Genomic DNA, 27,725 nt, shown 5'->3' on the forward strand with positions numbered 1-27,725 from the left:
TTGATTAAGGTATTGTGATTGTGTAGTTCATTTAAAATTGTAATGTATAATTAGGAAATATAGGTTGTTAATGGATAATCATTGATAATAGTCAAGCTTGTAGTCATGTTAGTTAGATTTTCTAGATATATAGAGATATATTTCAGATAGGCATTCTTCATATCTCTCAAGGGCTGCAGAATATGGCATTTAAAATATTTTCATAACTTAGGACTTTTATGACAATGAGACATGTCTGCTCCTGGCAGCACAAGCTACTTTGAGAGGAAGATGGGCATCGAAGAGGATCCTTATGGAGTTGGATAGTCATTTGGGCAAAAAACTGTTCTTGCCTGGACTGTTGCATGAACTGGACACAGAGAACCCGCAGAAAGAGGACTGCTGAACTTGCCTAAAGGTGAGATGATCTTTTAGGGCTTCTGACTCATGAAAGAGTCTGCAAGACATTCTGCAGGACACAGCAGATAGTGACTGAACTGTCTTTGGAATTTCCTGCTTGATAAAAATGTCTGCTGGATACTATGGGCCTGAAGGCTGAAGATGGATGCCCCAATGGTACGAAAGAAGTTTGGGTGACTGTCCAGGCAGCGAGACGTCTCTGTCATTTCTAGAGTATTCTTATTTCTTGTTTACTTAGGTAATATTATATCCTTCTGGAGTCTTTGATGGAGTTGAAGAATGGTTACTTATAGTTATAGTTTTCCTTAGTTATGATAAAGATTATTGTAATTTTTACTTAATTACTGTTTTGTTATATGTAATTTTGCTATGTTAAAGTTAAAGCCTTTCTTTTTTGTTTAAACAGAAAAAGGGGAAATGATGTGGGAGTGATTTCTTATTAATAAAGAAACTGCCTAGGCCCATTTGATAGGCCAACCCTTAGGTAGGCAGAGTAAACAGAACAGAATGGTGGGAGAAAGAAGCTGAGTCATGAGTCGCCATGATTCTCCTACCGGACACAGACGCAGGTTAAGATCTTCCCTGGTAAGACACCTCGTGGTGTTACAGGGATATTAGAAATGGGTTAGATCGATATGTAAAAGCTAGCCAATAAGAGGCTTGGAACTAATTGGCCAGGCAGTGTTTAAAAGAATACAGTTTTCATGTAATTATTTCGGGGCATAACCTAGCCATGTGGGCGGCCGGGTGCCAGGGACGCAGCCTCGCCACTCCAGACATCCACAGCTGTCTCTGTGAAGATGACTAAGACTACACCCTACAGACGTCAACAGCTGTCTCTGTGAAGATGCCCAGACTACACCCTACAGATGTCAACAGCTGTCTCTGTGAAGATGCTCAGACTACACCCTACAGACGTCAACAGCTGTCTCTGGGAGTGTCCAGACACACCAGCAGTGGGACCCGAAGAAAAAGAAAGGGATTGCCACTGCTTCAGGCACAAGTCACAGGTCTCTTAGGAAACTGGGAGAAGAGAGAGACAGACTGCCAAACAATGGCAGCCCCTCGTTTAGACTGCACCCTCGAGGATACTGCTCACTTTATTCCATTTCCTGTACCACATGTCCACCAAAAGAGCAACAACACGAGATTCGGGAGCAAAAGAACAGACAGGGATCCACACTGGGTGAGTATTAAAAAGATTCACACACACACACACTCACACACACACACATACTCACACACACATTCACACACACTCACACACACATTCACACACACACACACTCACACATGTTTGAAAGTGAAAGGAAACATTGGAAACTACACGGGGCATAAAAAGAAAGAGGTTAAAAAAAGGGGGATCACGGGGGAAACAATTATCAATAAAATAACCCTAATGGGGCCTTCTCTCTCGAACACCGTGATGCCCAGTGACCCGCTTCACAAACTAAATAAAGAGAAGGTGAGCAAGAAGGGCAATCCTGACTTAACCCACTCAGAGACACTTTCCCGACTTAATTCTCTTCTAAATTTAGAAGCCGTGTCTTTGAAGGTGATGAGTTAGTGATTGTGCTAAAGCTGCTGACAGCTTGTCCCCCGGCCCGCTGACCTTCAGAAATGACGGCAGTGTCCACGGCCCTCGAAGACATATTTGATAAAGGACAAGGGAACGTTGGGGCACACGGGGGCTCGGCTCAGACACTGGGTGTGGCATCTGTGCTCTTCTCTGTGAGCGTTAGAGATCAGCTCCAGCAATGGGACAATTGGAGTCCTATCCTAAAGTTCGATGTTCCCGAGGATACAAAGATAAGGTGTTTCACATTTCGCCTGCAGGGATACCTACCAATTCGTTTCTGTTTAAATTTTGTTGAAATCTTTCATTTAACAGTGGATGAAGGGCCCCTTTCACTAGGAAAGTCCCCTTTCATCTCTGCTAAACTTCACTTTCATGAGCGGCTGCACGAGTAATTTATCAGATTAAAAAAATAGGATGAACATCTTTTTAAATTTAATATATTCAGCATAAGTCACAGAAAAAATATGTATGTGCCAATATAAGGTTTTTTTAATGAAATCTTTCCTCAAGCCCTAGAGGGCCTGTGCTGTCAGCACTGGGAAACCTAAACTGTGGGCTTAACAGTAGAAGTATGAACTGTTTTTAATCAGCATCACATAAAATCAAATAATCAAATAAAATTGAAACTTTCAGTTACTGAAGACATGTTTAAACATCAGTGAAGCCCAGGATCCATGCTATGTGGTCCTCTAACACTTAGGCAGCTGAGAACTAAACTGCTCTGATTTGCTCAGAGCCATACCAAAGGCCGCGTTTACAGGCAGCCTCTGTGAAACCTGGGCACAAAGGACCATGGTGCCCACAGCCTACTGGCGGGCAGGCTGCCTGCTATTGGCTGTTTCCTCTGACACGGAACAGATCCCATCCTGTATGTTGCCACTGCCCTTGGCCACTGTCTCCCAAAGTGTAGGTTATTCATCTGTGTATGAGCTGACTTTGCTGCTTCTCGAGGCTCTTCTTTCCTCTCCTGAAACGGCCCCATTATAAACGGGCTCTGCAGGCCTCCCCGGCCACCCATCTGCCTACGCATCCATTAGCTCCTGCCCCTGTGCACTCTGGGCTCACACCCAGTCAGGGGCCAACGGCTCTCAGATGCCTCCCACCTTGGTCCCGGGTCTCCTGAAGCATCGTCTGGAATCCACCTGCTGCTTCCTTGGGACTCTCCAGGTCTGCCAACCCCTAGTCATTTCTAATACCAATCACTTACTCCTGTGGCTGTTGCCCTTGAATACAAAACAAGCCTATGTTATGTGCCTATGTTATGACACTGTTTTATAGGTGTCCACTCTGCAGGGCAAGAGCCATGTCTGCAATAATAGATTGGATCCAGACCTCAAATTTTAGGGAATGAGAGGCTCCTGTGTGCTCCAGGGGTGAGCATGTGGGGAAAGGGACTCGTGGCACACTAGGCAGAGACTCTGCTCCAGAGACACAGGCACTGACCAGGGGGAAAGGGCTCAGCGGGGTCCACATGGTCCATAGCCACATCAGTGCAGACACCAAAGCGGGACAGATACAGGGCATGAATCACAAAAGAACTGACGACTGTTGACAACTGTCAGCAGAACACGATGAGCCCCTTCTAGACAACATCCAGACGTGACAGATCAAATAGTTAAGATGCCTCTTTCCAGCAGGAAGCCAGAAACCATGAAAGTTCAGAACAGTAAGAAGCCCAGGATTCAGCGTTGCCCCTCGGGGCTAAAGCCCGTGCTGGCAACCTAGACTAGAGTCTGAGTGTGAACGTGGGGGAGGGGGAAAAGGGAACTCGTGGAGGAGGCAAGTCTGGTTGCCAAGAAAGATGAAAATTCTGGCCAGAAGCCACAGAGCCACAGACATGAAAGGGAGACACCACAGTCGTGAGTCAGCGAAACAGCCCACAGGAAGGACAAGGGCACTTGCAGGCTTGGCTTTTGCTCTGGCCAAAGTCTAAGGGGGTGCCCCCCAGAGATCCTGTACACAAAGAGAAACCCACTTCAAGATCTGGGACTAGAATTCCCATTCATAAGGAGGCCCCCAAAGTCCCAAATCAAAGTCTGCATTTAATGTGGTTACAAAACAGAACTTCTCTAGATTAAATTCAGGCCCCAGAGGAATATCATAGAATGTACCTTCATAGTAATAATAAAACAATCTCACTAAAGGCCTGAAGAGAGCCAAGAGCTTCTGCGGGAACACGCCTACCTACAAAGAAGCTAAGTTCTGGACATAAAGCTATTTTACAACATTTCTGGTCTCTGGGACAGCTCCTGCCAGCTCCATCTCCTAAGCTGAGTCATTGTCAGAGGGCTCCGACCTACAGGCTGTGCACGGATCACCCAGAAGGCAAACGCCAATGTTAGCTTTGCAGACCAGGACCCGGGCTCTGGACAGTGTTAATGTTCAAGGCTCTACACCCAAGATGCCTATCTTGAGACAGGCTAGCACTAGGGATCTCTGTGGGCTCAGAGCAGCAGCGCCCCCTGGCAGCAGGCTGGGGCAACTACGAGTGTGCTAAGAAGGAAAGCACCTCTCTCTTTCACATCTGCTTGGATACCAACACGTACAGGCTCAGATCTGCAAGCACACAGCTGTAATATCGCACAACCAAAACTACATCCTAAGCTTGGTATGTGCTCAGAGAGACACGGTGGACTACCCACACATGGACTCCTGTGGAGATAAATGTGGTCTATGTGGGATTATGGGAAAATGTTACATACACACTAAGTCAAAGAAGCCCGTTGTTTATGATCCAACCACGCTGCATTCTACAGAAAGTTGAACTACAGAGTCTCTGGGAATTCCACTGGGAGAGGGGGATGGGTGAAGGGCCGGACTGCTGGGCAGTAGATCTCCTCTGCGGATGGGAGTGACATCACCTATTGTTACAGAACCAGGCACACAAAGTGCTGCGGAGACAGCCGATCGTCAACCAAGCAAGGCAGGAAGTCTAGGAGAACCCTGTGCCATCCGTGTGGACTTCCTCTCTAAACCCAAAGCTGTTCTGAAAATACAGTCTCTAAAGAAAATGTAAGAAGTAATGAAGTAGTATTCCTAAGACATTTCCAGATGGGGCTGGAGAGATGGCTCAGCTCTCGTTACCCTTGAGGAGGACCTGGTTTCAGTTCCCAGCGCCCACATGGCAGCTCACAACCTCCTGTTCCTCCAGTTCCAGGGGATCTGACACCGTCTTCTGGTGCCACGGACACCAGGCACACATGTACACAGACACACAGGTAGGCAGAAGACACCTATGCATAAAAAAACGAATCTTAAAAAAATAAAAATTTTAAGAATCAGAAAAGGAACTCCCAACTACCTCACAGTCTAGAAGAAGTTCACACAGAATACCAAGTAGGTGTGAATCTGGAAACTTAGAAAACAATAACATCTGATGAAAACCATCAAACAAGTATGAAAAAAATCAATTTTCAGTCATGGAAAAGGATGGTTGTAATGGCTGAAGTTAAATCTCCATCTGGTATGTGTGTGAAAACAGACATGCAGGAGTTTAGATCAATTATTCAGTGTTTACTGCAAAGCAGCAGGTTTGAGAAAGCCGAAACAAAAACCAACAGATACACATTTACATTGACCTTTCAGCAATATACCCATGGCATCTCCCTCTCTCTCTCTCTCTCTCTCTCTCTCTCTCTCTCTCTCTCTCACACACACACACACACACACACGCTCACAGACACACACACATGGAAACAAATATTAAAAAATAAAGTTGGAGACTTAGTGCTCGCTCTTTCTGGTATCTAACACAGCTTACTATTCACATTGTTTGTTGCTCAAGGTCACTGAGGTCATGCTAACTGACTGTCCACTGGGTCACGCTGACTGACTGCCCTCTGAGGCCATGCTGACTGACTGTCCACTGAGGCCACACTGACTGACTATCCACTGAGGTCACACAGACTGACTGTCCACTGAGGCCGCGCTGACTGTCCACTGAGGCCACGCTGACTGACTGTCCACTGAGGCCACGCTGGCTGACTGTCCACTGAGGCCACGCTGGCTGACTGTCCACTGAGGCCATGGCTGTTCACTGTGGCAGTGGTAGCTGACTATCTGATAAACTTTCTGTTTCTGTGGTAAACGTCATGACTAAAAGCACCCAGGGGAGGAAAGGGTTTACTTAATAATATATGCCACAGGCCATCATAAAAGGAAGCCAAGGTGGGAACTAAAGGCTGGAGCTTGGATACAGGAAACGAGGCCAAGTCCATGGAGGAATGCTGCTTACTGGCTTGCTCTCATGGCTCACTCAGCTTGCTCTTCCATAAAACTCAGGACAACCAACCAGGGGTAAACCTGCCCACTATGGGCTGGGCCCTCCAGCATTAATCCTTGATGAAGAAATGTCTGTAGCTACAAACTTTCCTTCTGGTGGCCAACCTGATGGAGGTGTTTTCTCAGTTGAAGGTCCCTATTCCCCCATGACCCAAGCGTGTGTCAAAGTGACACGGAAAACCCTAACCAGCACCCCAACACAAACACCCCTTCAAGATTTTGCTTGCTGACACCTTACAGTATGCTGTACTGTCCGTGTTGTAGATGATAGAAATAAGTCTTAGAAAATCAAAGCAGTACATCTGAGCTGCACATATGCCGAGCAGCAGACCTTGGGTGTCTGGTTCCAACCCTCCCATGCCCGCTACCGACCGCCTCTGCATTGTCACCTCTACTCCAGTTATTAACTCGGGCCGTCTCCCTTCCTACCCGCTTAGCTCTGCCTGCAGCCAACGCTGGACTCCCCTGCAGTGACAATTTGAAATCCAGTCCAGCCCGTGCCAGCCAGATAAGCTCAGGTGCCACTTAGATGCTAGGAGGAAACTACAAGCGTCTCCCAGGAGTTGTCGGAGCCAACAGGAAATTTCCAGCAGACATGACTGCTCCCTCTGAGCTTCGGAACCACTGCCATATCCCACGCTATCAAAGAGCAAGTCCACGGGGTGGCCATGGCCGCAGACATGGCCACGACATTCAGCACTGTGATCATTTGACCTCTAGGTCAACAGTCAGTGACAGCCTCCAACTCTACATTTTCCAAATATTTAATTCCTCATATTAAACCACTTCTAATCAGAATACCTAAAATAATTTCCATCTCTTAAATCAATAAATATGGAATTCAGCAAATGAGGAAGCTTCCCTACTCACTCTCTAAATCCCTGGAAAACTAAAGTCTTATACCATAAGGTATACAGTAATGTCTTATCCCATAAGCTATACGGTAATGTCTTATCCCATAAGCTATACGGTAATGTCTTATCCCATAAGCTATACAGTTATGTCTTATACCATAAGGTATACAGTAATGCCTTATACCATAAGCTATACGGTTTCATCCCGAGAACAGATGCTATTAATCTGAATGTTCTTCTTCCTTTTCACACGCATGAGAACGCCTGAGAAGCCCCATACCATGGCAGAAGGCTCTTCTCCACCTTTCCTCTGTGAAAAGTGAAAGCCAGGGACTCACAGCCTCCCTGTCACCTTTCATCGGCTTCTTTTTTTAAATAATTTATTTTTATGTGCATTGGCATTTTGCCTGCATGTCAAGCTGTGTGAGGGTGTCAGATCTTGGAGTTACAGATAGTTGCAAGCTGCCATGTGGGTGCTGGGAATGGAACCTGGGTCCTTTGGAAGGACAGGCAGTGTTGCAGCTGCTGAGCCATCCTCCAGATCCCTCATCTGAACTGTTACAAGACATTTCTTTTGTGTAGTGTTCATCAAGAACACCGTGAACTAAGGTTAGGGCTGTGGAACCCAGGGATTGAACCCAGATTCACAGACTTGGTGTCAAGACGCTCTATCTGCTGAGCCATCTCTCCAGCCCAGCTAAAGACCTCTACTGAAATAACTCAAATAGATATGTTTAAGTCAGATGAGAAAAAAACAGTAAAGTTCCAAGAACACATATAAAATATGACTTTTCAAAAAGCAGGGGTATTATAATCTATGAAAGCATAGCAACTTGCTACTATTATGTCAGAAAGTACAAACTTACAGAAGCTGGATCTTATCATTCAGATGTTGGCTAGGTCCTAGATCCACAGCCTGAGGGGCTCTGGGTTTTTCAAGCTTTAGTTTATTGGACTTAAAAAGCCATCCCTCAAGTTCTTTGTGACATTGAAAAGGAGACTACACAAAAACATCTGCTATTTGGCGTGGACAAGGGAAGCACTAAACAAATGCCGTTTTCCTCACTTCAAAAGCGAGTTATGGAAGAGTTTATGCCCCACCTCGGGCCCTAACTGATCACTTTTTTAAAGTAAATTTTTTTATGGACTAGGAAGTCTATATTCCACAACACGTTTAAAAATATAGGAAAACTCTGTGAAGGATAAAGAGAGGAATTAGAAATAACCCACCATCCTGAGACCTGAGGTGGGAGGCCACAGCTTCTGCTCCGCCTCGCAACTCCTCAGCATTTTTAATATTTAATATTTAATATTCATATTTAATTGCCATTTTCTGTGCCATCATCCTACAACCCGAAGTGCTCTAAGTATCCCAGAGCTGCACCGGGTGAGCCTCCCCATGCCCCTACATTCCTGAACATTAAAAACACCCAAGTGGACCACTAGGCAGGCTCTCCAGGACTACCAATTACGATGTTGGTGGTAATTAGCTTTCAGATAAGCATTACCGATAAAACTTTTAGTTTTTTTTTTTTTTTTTAAAAAACACGGGGGCTGGATCCCTGGTTTAACAGGCAAGGGCGGCAGCTGCTCTTCCAGAGGACCCAGGTTTGGTTCCTACCACCCATGTGGGTGGCTCAGAAAACCTCTGTATCCTCAGTGCCAGGGGGTATGGTGCCCATTCTGGCCTGAATGGGCACCACAGGCATGGTGCACAGGCATGTGTGTAGGCAAAACACTCATATACATCTATTAAAAACAATTTTCTTCCTAAAGGTGATCTTGGACACAAACCTCATTGGTCTCTTCGCCTCCTTTGGCCTGTCCTTCCCCAAGCTCTCCATTCTCGTAGCTGCTGCTCTTCTCAACCCACAGCTCGGACTTTTCCACCGTCAGCCGCAGTTGGTCGAGATCTGCCTTAATTTGCTTGTAGTTGTCAACATCTTGGTTCGACACCAGCAACTGCACCTGAACACAGAAGGGTTTAAAACTCTTAAAACTCTTCCGCAGCTTTCTGTATCCCTAGTTCCGGTACACCTAAAACCCCAACTTTAAACATTCACTAGCTGAAGTTCGACATTTGCCGAACACTTAGGGATATTCATCTCATGAACTCCAGCCAACATATTCTCATGTGAGAAGGAATTCTTAGATGTGCACTCTCAGAAAGCTTTCAAAACTTCTGGTAAGTAATTCAACATAAAAGTTTAGGGGGTTGGAGAAATGGCCCAGAGATTAAGAGCACTTGCTGCTCTTGCAGAGGACCTAAATTCAGCTCCCAGAATCTACATGGTAGCTCACAACCTCCTGTAACTCTAGTTCCCAGAGATCTGACATCCTCTTCTGGCCTCTGCAGGTACTGCACACATAAGATGCATGTAGTCACATGAGTGCAAATACCCAAATAAATAAATCAAAAGTAAGCAAATCTTTTACAAGATAATTTCTAACTTCATGGTTAGAGTTCATCTTTCTGAGGTTTTCTATACATGTATGTTTAAAAATCAAAACATAAAACCCCATGTAAGAAAATATTACTGCTATGATATATATTTGCTAGTATAAACAGCAGTTTCATAGCTTGAGAGAAGCATACAATTTACAATTTTTTTATCTTTTATTTATTTATTTATTTATTAAAGATTTCTGTCTCTTCCCCCAGCCGCCTCCCCTTTCCCTCCCCCTCCCCCAATCAAGTCCCCCTCCCTAGTCAGCCCAAAGAGCAATCAGGGTTCCCTGCCCTGTGGGAAGTCCGAGGACCACCCACCTCCATCCAGGTCTAGTAAGGTGAGCATCAAACTGCCTAGGCTCCCACAAAACCAATAGGTGCAGTAGGATCAAAAACCTATTGCCATTGTTCTTGAGGTCTCAGTAGTCCTCATTGTCCGCTATGTTCAGCAAGACCGGTTTTAACCCAGGCTTTCTACATGGCACATACATATAAAACATGTGCATCTAAATGGTTACTATTTGACTCTTTCATATCGGTTAGCACCTTTCCACAAAGCTTCCTAATACAGGCCCAGACTCCATTGAACACAAAATAACAGTGAGATACCAAACATGCAAGTAATCACTGAAAGATTAACATGAAATCCAAACATCGTGGAGGACAAGAATGATCCCATCACAGGAGAGAGTGGATCCCGTCACAGGACAGAGTGGATCCCATCACAGGACAGGGTGGATCCCATCACAGGACAGAGTGGATCCCATCACAGGACAGGATGTATCCCATCACAGGACAGAGTGGATCCCATCACAGGGGATAGGATGGATCCCAGCACAGGACAGGGTGGATCCCAGCACAGGGGATAGGATGGACCCCATCACAGGGGATAGGATGGATCCCAGCACAGGATAGGATGGATCCCAGCACAGGACAGGGTGGATCCCAGCACGGGACAGGGTGGATCCCAGCACGGGACAGGGTGGATCCCCATCATAGATCCATCATCACATTCTGTAGCCAGAATAACAGCAGTGACAACAAACTCCTCACAGGCTACTGTTTCCCAGCGCCTCCTCAGTTTAAACTGAGTCTGTCGTTTTTATAAAGATCACTTGTGGGAGACTCACTCTAAAGCAGGTCCCGGGTAGACACAGACAAGACCTCAAATATCTTTCAAAACAAAAAGTAGCAAACTAGGTATTACAGTGCATACCTGCACTACACTAGCACTGGAGAGGCAGAGGCGGTGGTGGGCGGGGGAGCGGCTGCCACGAGTTCATAATCAATCTGAGCAACACACTGAATTCTGGACCAGCCTGTGCTACTGAGGGAGATCCTGTCTCAAAAACTAGGAATAAGGTCCAAGGAACACAGCCTCATCTGCAGCCACCATCAGACTGGGATTACAAACACTTTCAGAACTCCACGGCCCTTGACTTTAGGTGTTCATTTTCTTGCACACAAAGCTGAGGACTGAGCGCAGAGCCCCTGTGTGCAGGGCAAGCAGGCCCCACCCCAGCTCACCTGTTTAAAGGCCTGCAGCACTTCCGCTCTCTGACTGAAGTGCTTGAAGAGCAGCTGCAGGGCTCCCGACAGCAGCGGAGGGTAGTCGTGCATGATCAGGTGGATGAGGACCCGCAGGAACGTCCTGCCTCCCTCATCATCAAGCTGGACTGGGGTCTTCTCCTTTCTGTAAAACAACAAGAAATTCTAAAATAACACATCACATGATATATGTGTGTGTGTTATTTAAATTATATCTGTTTTTTAAACTTAAACCCCTGTTTTCCCAAAATAAGAAAAGAAGAGGAGGACATTGTTACTTCCTGATCTTATATAACTGATGTGGGAGCAATGACAAAGATGGCTCCTCAGCCAATCTCAAGAGTTAGTCACCAACACACTTGAAGAACAAGCATTGAGTGATCCCTAAATCACTCTTCATTAGTTGTTATTTAGCATATAAAATAATGGGTTTCATTATGACCTTTCCATACACAGCTCATTGTTAGTTCAAATTTCCCACCGTCCTTTGTCCTCCTTGCCCCTCCACTCGTCTCCTCCCCGTTCCGAGAAAGTATTTATTGATGATGTTGACCAACAGCCCAGAACCCAAGTGATCACCACATGGCAAGTGGGGAGGGACAGTCACAGACACACAGCCCTCACTTTCTTCTAGCAGGGACTCTTCAAACTGACGTGAAATATCTGATTTCTCATGCATAAGTTAAGGCCAGCATCAAAAGACACTACTTTCTTGCCCCAGCTAGGAATCTGGGATGCAGTGTGTTACGAGATACCACAATGTTTCTACCCCAGGGGCTAACGGGTATCTGTACGCTGCCATCATCTAAGGAAAGAAAAGCTAAGACTTCTGAGAAAGTTAAATATGTGGATCTCCTTTCTCCCTTTTTTCTTTCGAGACAGCGTTTCTCTGTGTATCTCTGGCTGTCCTGGAATTCACACTGTAGACCAGGCTGGCCTTGAACTCACAGAGATCCACCTGCCTCTGCTGAGTGCTGGGATTAAAGTTGTGCGCCACTACTGCTGGGCCTCCCATTTTTTTAAGGTGACTTAAGGGTCATGCTCTTTCCTCTAAAGTAAATTCCACGCCTCGTTCCTGGCAGAAATTATGCTAGCATCAATTGGGGTATCGAAACATGCAAAAAGACGAATGGTAACAAACTATGGATCAAATTCTAGGTAACACATATTCACATGTAAGACAAAGACTCATCACGTACCTTCCGGCAAACATCGTTTCTGCCTGAGCCGCAATCTCGTCGATGTCGGGAACGATCGCTGTGGAGACACACAGGGAAAGTCTTCATTTGGTTTTAATTCATGCTCATATCCACTTACTTGAAGATATTTTTATTTTAACACTTTTTGTGACGCTGAATGTTAATAGTTCAGAAAATTTCAATATAGTTTCCACCTCGTCAGCGCGATGGTCCTTTGTCAACTTGACCCAGTGCAGAATCACCCAGGAAGACATATTGGGTTAACATAGGGGTATGTCGGGGGGGGAGGGGGCTGTCTTGATTACTAATGTTCAGTGATGTGGGAAGATCCAGCCCTTTATGGGCGGCATCATTCCCTAGGTCCTGAATTATACAGAGGTCAAAATGAGCGCAAGCAAGCGAGCATGTGTACACTCTTCTCTCTCATCCTGGGTGTGAACGTGATTCTCCCAAGGGCATGTTCTGTGAGTTCCCTGCCACAATGAACCATAACCTGGAAATACAGACCGAAACAAACCCATTTCTCCCCTAAGTTGCTTTTTACTGGAGTGTTTTATCACAGCAGCAGAAACAAAACTGGAACAAACTGGAACTTGCTAACATGTGGAAGTTTCTGCACGCGTTATGTGTGTATTTAGACACAAATGTGCCATCTCCCTCTTTAACACTTTAATATAAGATGCACTTATATTACTTGTACTATGTTTATATGGCTGCCATCAAATGTGTTAAAAGATCAGCAGGCATCTTTACAAAGGTGTTCTTACTTATAAGTGTGTGCACATGTGCACTTGATATGTCAAATACATATGTGTATCCCTACATAAAAACACACACACATTGCAATAGTGATGGCATAGAAGAGCAGTTTTTCCTTCTTTATTTTTATTTCATGTCTGTGCACCACCCGTGTGCAGTATCCACAGAGGCTAGGGAGAGCGTCAGATGCCCTGGGACTAGAGTTACGAACTGTTGTGAGCCACCATGAGGGTGTTGGGAATCTCACCAGATTCCTTCAGGATCAGCCAGTGCTCTTAATGGCTGAGCCATCTCTCCAGACCCAAGGGGAAAACGCTTTTTTAAAAAAGAATTAGAAACCATGTAAAGAGCCACGTCACTGTGGTCCCCATCAATGTGACCTTTCTACATTTGAGATTCCTTCTCTTTTTCTTGCAGAATGGAGCCATTTCTCATGTGACCCAACCATGAGTCCTACCATGTCCTGCCGCCACCATTTTGAAGATACTTTTACTAAGACATCAAGTTCAAATGATAAATAGATAACATACTTCATCTCTAAAGCATGACAAGAAAGATATGAAACAGAGGGGAAAATCCTATTCTTTCCAGGAAGGTGTGTGTGAGAGAGAGAGAGAGAGAGAGAGAGAGAGAGAGAGAGAGAGAGAGAGAGAGAGAGAGAGAGAGAGAGGAGAACGACTCCAGCAGAGAGGGCATTTTCTGCAGCCTTTAACCTTCGCTTGGGTACTCAGAGCTCACGGTTCCAGAAGTCTGGCTTCTGGGAGTCAATAACTGTTATGTTTCTGTCAATGCAGCCGCCAGCATGACTTTCTGGTTCTGCCTGATCGTTCCTGGAAACAGCCCTTTGGGGTACGGCACTTCTGAGAAGCTGCAGTGCTGCAGGGGTGCCAGGAGCGGCTCCTCGCCCGCCCGGGCAGATGTGGCTGCTGTCTGCAGGGAAGGTTGCCTGCAGGTCAGAGGTGGGGGTGGGGCAGCTGGTCTTGTCCCATCCTCATTACTGTGAACTGTTCTTGTCCCGCTGATTGATGGCTACAGGAGGAAGCGGCTCCTAACACTGTCCAGAGGCTTCCTATCTACACAACTGCTGGCCTCAGAAGAGCTTTGCTAACTGACCGTCTGCATCCTAAGATGTAGTTTATAGTCAACCAGGACCGACCTGGCCCAACCCGTAAAAAGGTGAGTTAATAATTCTTAGTCTTCAGAAAGTCCTGTCTACGGCCTCGAAATTTTACAGCCATTTTTATGCTCTTTCAGGTTATGTTCCAAGTCTCAGAAACACTCTAATTTTTAAGACAGGATTCCAAAGCAAGACACAAAGCTCCGGTAGCACACAGGCGAGCCCTCGGGGAGCTCTCCTCTTGTTCTCTGGCTAAGCGTGGCTTCCCCACAAACACTGCCCTTCTCAGCTGCAAGCCCTTCATGCTGCCCTTTGATCCAGGCGTGGACACTGTTCTCAGATTTCCACCAGAAGAACACACTGTGCAGAAGGTTTAGACTGCAGCTGAAGCAGTCTCAAGGTTCGGGGCTTTGAGGACTGCGGTAGCCCTCACTGTCAACCTGCCTGAATTTAGAATCACCATGGAAACACACCCCTGGCTGTGTCTGTGAGGACAATTCCAGGAAGGTTTCACTGAGGTGGGAAGATTCCCCAGAAAGTGGGGGGCACCACCCCTACAGGCTGGGGTCCTGTTCTAGAAGGGAGAAGGTGAGTGAGCACCAGGGGTCACCTTTCCCTGTTTCCTGACTGGAGACTTGTGAACAGTCAGCTCACGCCCCACCCCTTGCTGCCCCTCCCATACTGAAGTGCATCTAGGGACAGGCATGAGCCAGACACAGTGCCAAATACAGGACCTCAACCTATCACTGTGGGCGCAGTGTCGGGACAGGCATGAGCCAGACACAGTGCCAATACGGCAAATTCTTCCATCCTTCCACCGCTCTGTTTCAATTTCAACTGGTAGAGATTGCCATCTTCTGACAAAGAGATACTTTTTTTTTTTTTTGGTTTTTCAAAACAGGGTTTCTCTGTGTATCTCGGGCTGTACTGAAACTTACTCTGTAAACCAAGCTGACCGCGAACTCACAGAGATCCGCCTGCCTCTGCCTCACGAGTGCTGGGACTAAAGGCATGCACCACCACTGCCCGGATAGGTATTTTTTTAAAGATATAAATGAAAGGGGTCTTTTTGGCAATCCATTATTTTGTAAGCTTATTAAATACAAACACACACACACATATATACACACACAAAACATACATATACATGTGTATATATACACATGCATCTATATATATGTGTGTGTGCATACACAGATTTATATATACATGTATACACACATACATATGCACACATGCCTACATACACAGTGCATATATGCATATATATAAGCATACACACATATATATACCACACATATGCACACACATATACACACATGCATACATATGCATACACACAAGTATGTATACATAAATGTACATATACATATGCATATGTATACAGACAACACACATGTACACATGTATACAAATATATGTACACACATGTGCACACATGGAATTTGAATAGAAGTTCCTTGTATGGGTAAACAGTGCTACTTCTAGAAAGTACAGGTTATTAAATTACGATCTCAGTACAAGGCACAGAATACCTTCCTGTGAGTTACTGATCCATCAGAGAGGCCCCAGGGGTATCCTGAACAACACAGGCTATGGTCTATTCTTGGTTGCCCCCAAAACTGCCCCCAATTTCTGAACACACCATTCTCTTTGATTTCAAGACAGAGAAACCAACCTCAACATAACAGGGAGCTCTCCTTCTGGATAGCTTACAGAGAGCCAAAACAGAAAGTTTCCGGTGGCATCTTTCTCCTTTGGCAGCTACATGGCATCTCTCTGTCTCCATCTACTCTCTCTATATCTCTGTTCAGATTTTCTCCTTGGCTTTACTCTGAAAAGCCACTGACTGAAACATCTTTATTTATTAGCCAATAAAAGCAACACATATGCAGAAGGACATCCCAAGCGGTTGTCAATAACAATAAAAACAAGGAAATGAACTGGAGAGAGAGGCAAGGTGTGGGGAAGGGGCTGGAGGGAAACAATGCTGGATGGGTACAATCAAAATGACTTGTATAAACACACAAAATTTCCAAGGAATAAAATGTATTATTTAAGATCCATCTAAAAGAAATACAGAATGCAAGTGATAAGCACTGTCCCCAAGGTACCTGACGGCAGGAGAGTGTCTGGGGAGTTGTTGGCAGAGGCGTCACCATTGTCATTGTTCTCCCCAAACTCCTTCTTGTATATGGAGAGCATGTATGAGATCCGGTAATCCAGTCTGACGCTCAGGATGAACTGGAAGAAGCAACACAGTACACTTAGTTGTGCCATTCTAAGATGGCACAGCACTAACACACAAGTCATGGGCTGGGGAAATGGCTCCGTGGGTAAAGCCCTTGCCAAGAAAGCCCAGGAACCCAGGTTCCACCCCCAGAACTCATGTAAAGGTGGAAGGAAGGAACGAAGTGAACGTGTGGTTCATGTGCCCTCATACACACATAATGGATGTTTAATACAAACCATGACACACACCAACCACATTGCTACCAGTCTTCCAAACGAACCAATCAGAGGCCTTACTAGTAAACTATAAACTCTTGCTTGTTTACCTGTTTTGTCAGCCTTAAGATGAAAGAAAGGGATATGTTTTCATTGGTCAGAATTAATGAAAGCCCACAGCAATTAATTAATCAATTTGTGATTATTTTCCTTTGTTTGTTTGATTGGTTGGCTGGTTGGCTGGCTGGCTGGCTAGTTGGTTGGCTGGTTGGTTGGTTGCCTGGTTGGTTGGTTAGTTGATTTTGAGACAGGGTATCCTGTAGCCCAGGTTGGCCTCAAACTCCCTATGTAGCAGAGGATATCCTTGAACCCCTGTTCCTCCTCCCAAGAGCTTGGAACGCAGGTGTGTGCCACCACACCCTGTCTACACTGAGTTTCAGAAACAAGGACATCTGGCATCCCACAATATTCTCTGAATATTCCAGGTAGGGGCGCCTTGTGGGTCTGAGGTGATGCTGATATGATCCCAGACACACTGCAGTTTCCTGCGCCGAGAGGAAAATCCTGGAGCTGCTTTTGTGCATAGAAAGGCTCGGGCTTCAACTGCAGTGGAGCTGTCCAGCCCCGCTGACGAGCAGGGCTGAGCCATGGGATCAGAGAAGGCCACAGGAGGGGTGCGCCTGGGAACTGGTCTGTGATAAGCCCGACCTTCTGAGCACAGCTATTACCAGTGTCCTGTGGTCTCTAAGGGCCTCCTTGGTGAACAGCAAACACTATGGTTGCCCAGGCTTTATAGAAAAGCTGGCTTCTGTGTCCTCAGGAGCCCTCATTTTTTCTGTCTGTTTCCACAGCCCTCCCTTCCCCGGGCTCTGTCCCCTCTCTCCGTGCTCAGACTCCTCTGTCCCACGATCATTGTGTCCCACACAATGTGCTGCTGCTCCCCGTGCTTCTTCAGAGTCCACTGTCCCTCGATTCTCTTCTCTGCCCATGAGAGCAAGGTCTCGGGACACTGAACGTGCACATGGCACTGTTTATGGCTCCACAGGCACTCAGCTCCGCTGGAGCTCACAGAATCTCACTTCGCGGCCTTTCTCCTCTGACGTGTCTAGCTATGAAGATGCAGATACGGTGTGAGATAAAGAAGCTGATGGCAGCAAAGCAGAGAAAAGGCTGGGTGTGGTGGCTCACACCTATAGTCCCGGCATCCTCAGTGATGTGGGAGTGATTTCTTACTAATAAAGAAACTGCCTCGGCCCTCATAGGACAGAAAATTAGGTAGGCGGAGTAGACAGGAGAGAATGCTGGGAAAAAGAAGCTGAGTCAGAGAGGAGTCGCCATGATTCTCCCGCTCCAGACAGACGCAGGTTAAGATCCTCCCTGGTAAGCCAGCTTATGGGCTACACAGAATATTAGAAATGGGTTAGAACAATATGTAAGAGCTAGCCAATAAGAAACTGGAACTAGCCGGGCCAGGCAGTGTTTGAAAGAATACAGTTTCTGTGTAATTATTTCGGGCATAAGCTAGCCATGCGGGCGGCCGGGTGCCGGGGACGCAGCCCTGCCGCTCCTATTTCAACACCTCAGCACTTGGGAAGCTGAGGCAGGGGGATTCCCATGAGTTCAAGAGCAGCCTAAGTTACACAGAGAGCTCTGAGCCAGTCAGGACTTTAGAATGAACCTTGCCTTAAAAAAATAAAAATAAATTTAAAAAAAAATTGTAAAGGCAGAGAGAGTGAGTAAATTCAGAAGGTGGGAATAAAACCATGTTCTTAAATGAGGTCAAGAGGGGAGACAGAGAGCCGGAAGCCGCCAGGGAGTGCAGCCACCAAAGATTTGTTGAAGGGATGTTCTGAGAAGGTGTTAGCAGGAACGGGAAGATCCTGGGTGAGCGGTCAGACAGTGAAAGGGGTTCAGGGAAAACTCGTCAGGTGCTGAGCAGCCACACCGCACCACCTCCCAATGTCTCTGTGCGCGGCACCATCGCTGAAACCAGAGCTGACAACAGGTCACGTGCATCTGTGGAGGTGACCTGGGGCCCCTCCGGTCCCTTTCTCAGCTTCAGGCTAAGAACACTGCATGAATTTTCAAGGCCATGGGGAAGCCTGCCAACATTTCTTAGGACTCAGCCTTTGGGAACTCTGGAGGAACTGGGAAATGTTTTATGATTATAAATCTAATTACTTGGAATGAAAACTGCACAGAGCCTTCCAGGACTGCTGGCCCACTTCTGGTAGCTCCGTCTACATAAGATGACGAAAGATTTGGGAAACTCTGTCCACATTCTTAAGCTACAAGCTCCATCCTCTGCGTCTGGGATAAATGCTATAACAATGGTACCTTACGCCTGCTTCCCAGACTGACCCCAGATGAAGATGCTAGAAATCATAGCGGGGGTCTGGCGTATGGATAACGGAGCTCATTAAATTGATGAAGTTAGACTTGGCTAACTCGGGGTGGGGGTGGGGGGAATCCCCAGCCTCTTAGAAACACAAAGAGGGGTAATTGTGCAAACTAATAATATCAACAATTAACAAGTTTGTTAATAACGATTAGGGAGGCAGTAAAGCAGGGTCTTCCTTTGTTGCCCAGTCTGGCCTTGAACTCACAGAAATCCTCCTGCCTCGGCCTCCTGAGTGCTAGAATTATAGGAGTGTATCAAATATATAGGAAATTTAAACGCGTGGGATTCACTAATATGTTTCAAGCAGTTGAAAAACAGAAAATGATTGCATTTATTTCAATTCATCATAAACATGCCTGCTTTAAAAATATTTCTCAAATGAAGAAAATATCCAATCAAGGTCAATACTAGCTGATAATAAACACCACACAGGAAAGTGATTTTATCACTCTCAGCGCGCTCCACAACTGTAGATATCACTAGTGCATTCCACGGACAAAGAGCAAGGTGAGTGTGCAAAGAAGCATCAGCGCGAAGTTTATTGTCAGCTCTGTTCTTCACTTCAAAATGATAATAAGATGGGGGCAGTAGCTTTTCAGGATAAAATAAGACCAATAGCATTTCAGAACCACATTACACCAATTACACAGTGAAGCCAGATATAGTGCCTAACATCTGGAATCTCAGCAACCAGAAAGCTAAGGCAAGAGGATGACCACAAGTTCCATGTGAGCCTGTACTACAGACACACACACAATATAGACATACTCAGCAACCAGAAAGCTAAGGCTGGAGGATGGCCACAAGTTCCATGTGAGCCTGTACTACACACACACACACACACACACACACACACACACAATATAGACATACACACAGAGACATACATACAACATAGGCACACATACACACACATACACACATGCAACATAGACGCATACACACAGACAGACACACACAGGCACCACACACAGCATCAAGCCACAGGACACACCTGTAAAATCTCGATGACCTTCAGCTTGGTGTCCATCACTGTCACATCCTCCTGCTCGCCGGGGCTCGCCTGCTTGCTGAGGTGGACGCTGGGCTGTGCATCAGGCACGCTCACCGGGAAGATGGAGCCCCTGCTGAGCACCATCTGGGTCATCATCTCTCCCACGCCATGGATGGTCCTCATGACATTGTTGCCTAGCACAAGAAGAGGACCCAGTCAACATGCACAAAACACCGTGGCCGCAGCATCAACACAGCTTATTACTTTTATCATGAGGACCTGGCTGCATTCTTCACAGCCCGGCATGTAACTCACTGCATTCTGGGGATTTCTGTTTTCCTCCATTATTATCAAAGCTAGGGTGTAGCTGTGTGAAGAGAGGTAGGGGTTTCCATGTTACAGAATGGTTTGACAAACCAGGAAAAGAGATGGCTTTCTCTCTAAGATGCAGCAAGTTAATAGTGGGCAAACAAAGACTGTGACCAAATCCCTATTAGCAAATTAATAAGGTTCTCCTTTCTCTTTCTTACAAAATGGTCCAACCCTAAAGTTTAAAATCTAGAGGGAGCAGGGGAGAGAGAACGGCGCCCATCACTCTCCATGAGAGGCTGGACCAGGGGGATGGCTAGGCCAGCCTGGGCAACATAACAAGAGCCTGCTTCAAAAGAAAAGTGGATTAAAAAACCCAAAGAGCACAAGCCTTCTTCGGAAGCTCAGAGAAACCCTAAGTTCACCCTGTGGATTCTCTGACTGTCACTGGCTCTCCTATTGCTTTTAGAAGTGACTTAAGTTAGTGATAGAGAAACAAGACCCCACGTTGCACAGCACCCCCATACTCTGTAAATACCTTGGTGAGGGTCGCCCACAAGGGTTGTTTCAAGGGCTTTAGCTGGTTGTTTTGTTTTGTAAGAGAGACTTGGAGATAGTCTTAACTGATTCAACGCTAACACCAACCTCTTCACGTGTGTTCTGGAAGTCAGCTGTGGAACCTCTGACATCAGCGCAGCAGACCCAGCCAAGGAGTTTCTAGACAGGCCTCCCATGGAGGGCCAGACGCAGGTTTACACATGTGTGGGCCACCAACGCTGTCACTTCCATATGTGGTTTCCCTACATCTCCCACCACCTTCATTTTTTTCTGTTTGGTCCCATAAACACCCTTGAACCACATCCTCAGAGAGAGGGATTGGAGTCTGGCTGTCCAGGGAATGAAGCATCTTCTGCAGAACTCATGGTTTTAGTAGTTACCAACACTGCAGGGTGATGGAAAGGTCCTGGCTGGGTACCAAGAGTGTGCAAACTGTCAGATGCTCTATCCCTCCCTTCGCAGACCAAGGGCTTTGGGGCTTTCATAACACAAAAAAAGAGCTTGGGGTGCAATCAAATTCTCCAATAAGCTTGTGTTCCCTTATCCTCTAGCTAGAAATCCATCACTCAGAACCTAGGAAGAATGATCTTATCTGAGGCCACTACAGAAACAGATGAGAAGCTCAAACATGTCCGCTAAGGAACAGCCGCCTGCCATTCCCTCTGTGTTTGACTTTTCATCGATTTTCTCCACCCACACTGGCACAATTTGCACCCACACCTCCTCGTCAGTCAAGGGAGCGCCCTGGCACTCTCGCAACTTTGGTCCCATCTAGTTTCCTGCACCTCAGTCCTACCACAAGCAACTGGACTCAAACACATGTCAATCTTTCTTTGCAAACAGTGGTCTTGGCTTCTTGGATGTTCATGAAGTTCTGCCTGAAGTAAAGGCTTCGGCATCTGGCAAAGAATGTTCCAGAAATGCAGAGGGTGTAAGCCAAGAGGAGGGGGATAAAAATTAGGTGCAGGGAAACAGAACTCCGAGTGATAAAAAGAATGTAAACTGTGGGGATGCTCACAGGACTGAGACGCAAATAACAAATTTTAAAAAAGACGACTAAAAAGAAACGTGCGTGGGCCAGACAGCAAGGAGCAATGGTAACTACACACAAATACACCGTGAAAGGGTGGCGGCTGCTAGCCCAGTGGTGGTGGCACACATCTTTAATCCCAGCACTTGGAAGGCAGAGGGAGGCAGATCTCTGTGAGTTCCAGGGCAGCCGAGGCTACACAGAGAAACCCTGTCTTTGAATTCATCACCTCCCCAAATGCACAGCCGGCTGAGACAATGAGGGAACCCCTCCAGTAACATGATTTCGAGTTCACGGAACACTGACCATCTCTCTGATGGGCGAACTCCAGGTAGACATGAACTTGGGTTTTCATTTTGAAGTCCTGAGAATTTTTGTTATATGGCCACTTGGATGACAAAAAAAGGGAGGTGGTGAAATAATTCTATAAAAGGAACTTCCAAGGCTGGCCAAAGGTGGATGCCTCTCGAAGATGAGAGCCCTCTGCTTTCTCTCCTGAGGCAGAGGCTCCACTGTCCAGGACTCTCACACAACCCGACCGTGGGTCCCAGATCACTGTGCGGCCCACATCTTGGCAAGGCGTTGCAGATGTGCCCATGGTCACAGGCAGTGATGGTTTTAAGTCACTGGGGCCAGCTAGTGCCTTTGCCCTATTGTTGATCATGTTCACGGGCTCACCTCCGAGGGACATCTTTTCCCACTAATGAGGAACAGGCTCCTTTGTTAACCCCTGGCTCACACAGAAATCCGCAGCACCCACAGTGTCTGCATCTTCCTTAGGTGGGCATGGAAAACAACCATCTAATCAAATGCTTATGGTAAAGAAGGTTAGCCTAGACAATTCTTTTCCTCCCAAAATACAGATCCTGTCACCAACAAATTAAAATCCAGAAGTCTAAACATCCTAATGTGTAACACATGTAGTCAGGAAGATAGGAGACTGCGGTCCCAGCCTCCCACATCCTCACATGCCTGTGGCAAGAGGACCGCAGAATTCTCCTGGCATTTCCATGTATGGCCAACTCAGAGGTCTCCAATTAACGATGCTGCGTTTTCTGCCTGTGATGAGGAATGCTGATGCTCTGAACTTCTGCAGCTTAAAGACATCAGCCCAGCACTGCACAAATCACAGGCATGCAGCATGTCCCATGTTTACTGCACAAATCACAGGCACACAGCAAATCCCATGTCCACTGCACAGATCACAGGCACACAGCAAATCCCATGTCCACTGCACAGATCACAGGCACGCAGCATTTCCCATGCCCACTGCACAGATCAAAGACAGGCAGAGAGTCCCATATCCACTGCACACAGGCACAGATGTGTAGGGAATCCTATATCCATTTACTATGGGAAAATTTCTAATTCTAGACTTTGTCCAAGGTAATCAGTCCTAAATGTTACAAAAAAATTCTCACTACTTCTCAACTACAATTAACTAACATTTACACTTGTCCAGTTAAGGAGTTAACACATATTCTTTTAATTCTCTGGAAAATTGGTACCCTAGAATTTCAATTATTTTTTTAATACTTAACTCAACATCAGTAATTTTAACTGATACAGTGCGTTGAGAGATTTGAGAAAATGGGAATCATCATTGTTAAGTTAAAAATAAAAACAATCAGGTGGTGGTGCACACCTTTAATCCCAGCACTTGGGAGGCAGAGGCAGGTGGGTCTCTGTGAGTTTGAGGCCATCCTGGTCTACAGAGCTAGTTCCAGGACAGCCAGGGCTATGTAGAGACCCTGTCACAAAAGAATAGAAATGAAAAGGAAGTGATGAGGAGGGATATGTTTAGAAAGGTGACCTCTGATTCTTGAGAGAACTCTGCAATCAGAGGATCCCCCAGGAAGATGCTTTTGTTTCTATTATCCCAATGAGTCAAGTGTCTCTCACCAGATTCAGGAGAGTGGGCAGCGGTGAGAAACGTGGGCAACACTGAAGCTGCACAAACTAAAAGTTTTCTGTCGCACAAATCACCCTACGGGGCAGGATCACAAACCACAGCTGGGTTCGACAATTATTAACAGTGCATGAGACTTAAGAGAATTGTAACTTACCCACAGCTAACTTGTATTTTTTCAAAGTCCTCTTTGCATGTTATCTAGATCACCTAAAGAGGGTGTCCTAATTGAGGAAGGACTTCTCTGTCAGACTGACTTGTGCATTTGTCATTATTGGTGATTGATGTGGGAGGGTCCAGCTCACTGTGGGTGACACCATTCCTAGGCCAGTGGACCTGGGCTGCATAAGCAAACTATTTGAGCAAGCTAGTAAGCTGCATTCCTCCATGGTTCCTGCCTAGAGTCCCTTAGTGACTACTAAGAGCCAGAAGCGCGAGATAAAATACCGTCCCCTCCCCCAGCTTGCTTGTGTCGGAGTGTTCTCTACACAGCAATGGGTGGAACTGAGGCCCTCATCATCTGTCATCTCTGGATACCAGCTGTCGTCTTGGGAGAAAATGATTTCCCATCCCCTACACTAGAGACCTGGAAGGATTTGCACGGAACGTGGCCAAGCTCCATGTCCCATCATTGTCAAACACTGACATTTCGGTATTCGAAACCTCAGGATCTTAATCTGCCAAACTGATCCTTAATGCTTCCCAGCTGGCCAGATGAGCCACCGTGGACTCCGTACTGCTCTGTGACTGGGAGGGAACATGGTGCATTAGATGTAAGGTCTGCAGGGCTCACACAAAAGTGCACGGACAGACACACCAGATGCCGCCCAGGCTTGAACATTCCCGCCACCCAGAGTGTTCCTCATGCCCCATTAGAGTCAACCCCTCAAAGTTCTCCCCACTCCAATACCAAAGCAATCTGCCCTGTGGGTTCTTGTAGCAATCACGCACACATAAGGTACCATTTATTTTTTTTCTCGTTTGACTTTTCAGGTGTGGGGAAATATACGTTCCCTATATATATGGAATCCCATATACACTAGTGTGAGGTGCAGTGTCTAGACCACTCCTCAGAGGCATCAGGACCTCCTCACAGCTTCAGAGACAGGCGTAGACTCCTCCATGTGCAGCCGAAGAAATGTTTTACCACGGTGTACTGGTTAAGTTAGTGTTGGGAAGGGTAGGGGAAGACATGTTCTACCACTGTGTACTGGTTAAGTTAGTGTTGGGTGGGGGAAGACATGCTCTACCAGTGTGTACTGGTTAAGTTAGTGTTGGGGATGGGGGGAGGACCTACTCTACCGCTGTGTACTGGTTAAGTTAGTGTTGGGGATGGGGGGAGGACCTGCTCTACCGCTGTGTACTGGTTAAGTTAGTGTTGGGGATGGGGCGAGAGCTCGAATCTATACATGGTTCTGCTTGCCTCTGACACATCTCACAGAAACAAAGATGACTCTTCCATATCTGTCACATCAAAGTAATTGGAAAGTATTCAAAAATTCTGTGCAATCACTATGAGCAACCCCTAACCGAGAGAACTGTAGAAATGTTGTAGAGTAACCCTGTCTTGTAACATGAATTTTGTGTCCACCTCACCCTGTAAGTCCTCCTAAGAGTACCGACTGCCACAGGTAACAGCGACCATCTGAATCTTCTGCTAAAATGGTGCAAAATGGCCAAGGTTTTTCAGGAGTGGCCAGACAGAATCAAAGGTACAAAATACCAGTGTTTGGAGCTACTTATTTATCATGTTGTCTTCCATTCCTTGTATGTTTAAAAAGCTTACAAGCTCTGTGTCTGTGTGTGTATGTGTGTGTGTGACTGCACACGCGTGCATGTGTGTAGGGGTATGGGGAACATGTGTGTGTGTGCATGGGTGCCTGTGTGTTTGAAAATGTGTTCATGTGGGTGCACGTGTGTGTGCAAGTCTGTATATACTTATGTGGTTGTAGAAACCAGAGGTCAACCTCAAGCATCATTCTCAGGTACTATCCAACTTCTTGGTGGTTGTTTGGTTGACTGGCTGGATTGTTTGGTTTGTTGGTTCATTGGTTGGTTGTTTAGTTGGCTGGTTGATTATTCAGTTGGTTGGTTAGTTGATTGGTTAGTGTTTGGATGGCTAGTTGGTTAGTTGATGGATTGGTTGGTTAGCTGGTTGGTTGGTTGGTTGGTTGGTTGGTTGGTTGGTTGGTTAGTTGATTGGTTAGGTAGTTGAATGGCTAGTTGGTTTAGTTGGTAGGTTGGTTAGTTGGTGGGCTGGTTGTTTGGCTGGTTGGTTGATTGGTTGGTTGGTTGGTTGCTTGGTTGATTTGATACAGGGTTTCTCACTGGCCCAAAGTTTCATGAAGTAGGCTGGGTTAGATGACTAGTGAGCCCCGAGACTCAAGCTATTTCAGCTTCCTCAGAGCTGGGATTCCACTATACACTGCTATTGCTGACTTCTGTACATGAATTCTGGGGTTTCTGATCTTTGTGCTTGCATAAAAAACCCTTTACTAAGTTACCTTCTCACTTAATAATATTTTACAAATCATATTTGGAATGTTATTTTAATATTCAAATATATGTATATTTATGGACAGCATACAATTTAGGCATAGTCAAGTACACTGTACTAAATAAATATTTGTGTAAAATAAATAAGTATATGTTAGTACACTAGACATGGCACAAGCCAACTTTAGAACCAGAAATAGAACCTATTCTCAATAGCTTTTTGCTCCACTATTGTCTCTTGCTCAAAAAATCTGAATCTTTCTTACTGAATAATCTAGGCCAAAGTGTCATTAGAAGAGACGAATTTTTTAATTAATAAATAAATACATATATTTGTAGGTTAGGGTGTCTAAAAAGCTTTGTCTTTCTGATTCACACTTCTTCACCTAAGACATGTCACATGTATTGTTCTGATGGGGAACAAGACAGGAAAGCTTACCGACAACAGTGTGACCCTCAGTAACTACTGTGGGGCAAACATCACAAGGGTACTGACACAAACCTACGTGATACAGCCTGATGTATACCTAGGCTAACGAGCACACAGTCTTGTATGAGGTCAAAATATGTATTGGCCAAACACAGCATGGGACGCATGACTGCATTATCTGAGGTATTGATGCAGCTCGCCCGAGAAGGCTGGGGAGTGTGTAGTGATACTGCAGGACCAGCCAGAGGAAAACTCACGATGTCACACTCATGTGGACGAAGGCATTTGTGCACCGCTGTACCGGCTGAGCTTTCATTCTCTAGAAATGGCAAGAGCTACAGACAGGAGCAGAAAATGAATTTAGGGGATGCCCTTGTGGAATGGCAGCAGAGTGCCCGTCAGAGGCAAAGGGACTACAAGAAGGGAAGAAGCATCCACTTCGAAACATGAAACCTTCAACACTGGGATTCATAGCCTGTTTCCGAGATAAGACGGACAACCACTCGCCACAGAACAATGCCTTGCTTGTTTTAATCTTTTTGATCTAATAAGCAAAAAGTCTTAGTAAATGCAAACTGTCTTGTCCTGACTTCCTGGGGAAACTTGAGAAAAGTAGAGAACAGAGTTCCACCACAGGACATGCACAGATCCTGGAACATGAGAAGCTGGGGCAAGAGGAACCTGAGTTTGAAGCCAGCCTGGACTGCGCAGAGAAACTTAGCTCAATAAAAAGCAAAAACAAATGAAGGAAGGGTGGATGGAAGAAACCAGGGAGGGAGGGAGGGAGGGAGGGAGGGAGGGAGGAAAAAAGGGGCAAGCTGGATGGAGTGCCCACCAGGCCCTCTAATTTTCCCCCAGTCCTCTGGGTCCTCATATATCCAAAGCGCCTCTCATCAATCTTGCTCCTAACCTCTCCCCGACCTGTGTTGGGCCACAGGGCTACACATCAGCCAGGCAGCTCCGAT

The 27,725-nt window shown here is 46.0% G+C and overlaps 1 protein-coding gene across 1 annotated transcript in view; it reads right to left on the reverse strand.

Annotated features, from left to right (window-relative positions):
• Window positions 1-27,725, reverse strand: part of Itpr2 (inositol 1,4,5-trisphosphate receptor type 2) — a 391,521-nt gene that overhangs the window by 224,695 nt on the left and 139,101 nt on the right. Inside the window, exons 22-26 of the mRNA XM_050164739.1 lie at window positions 20,029-20,222; window positions 16,300-16,429; window positions 12,310-12,367; window positions 11,090-11,255; window positions 8,908-9,081 (exon numbers count right to left, since the gene is read on the reverse strand). Coding sequence (XP_050020696.1) covers window positions 8,908-9,081; window positions 11,090-11,255; window positions 12,310-12,367; window positions 16,300-16,429; window positions 20,029-20,222 — 722 coding nt within the window. The remainder of the gene's footprint in view (window positions 1-8,907; window positions 9,082-11,089; window positions 11,256-12,309; window positions 12,368-16,299; window positions 16,430-20,028; window positions 20,223-27,725) is intronic.

Source organism: Alexandromys fortis, unplaced genomic scaffold (assembly GCF_014885135.2).
Source record: "Alexandromys fortis isolate MF-2015 unplaced genomic scaffold, M_Fortis_MF-2015_v1.1 scaffold_153, whole genome shotgun sequence".
NCBI lineage: Eukaryota > Metazoa > Chordata > Mammalia > Rodentia > Cricetidae > Alexandromys > Alexandromys fortis.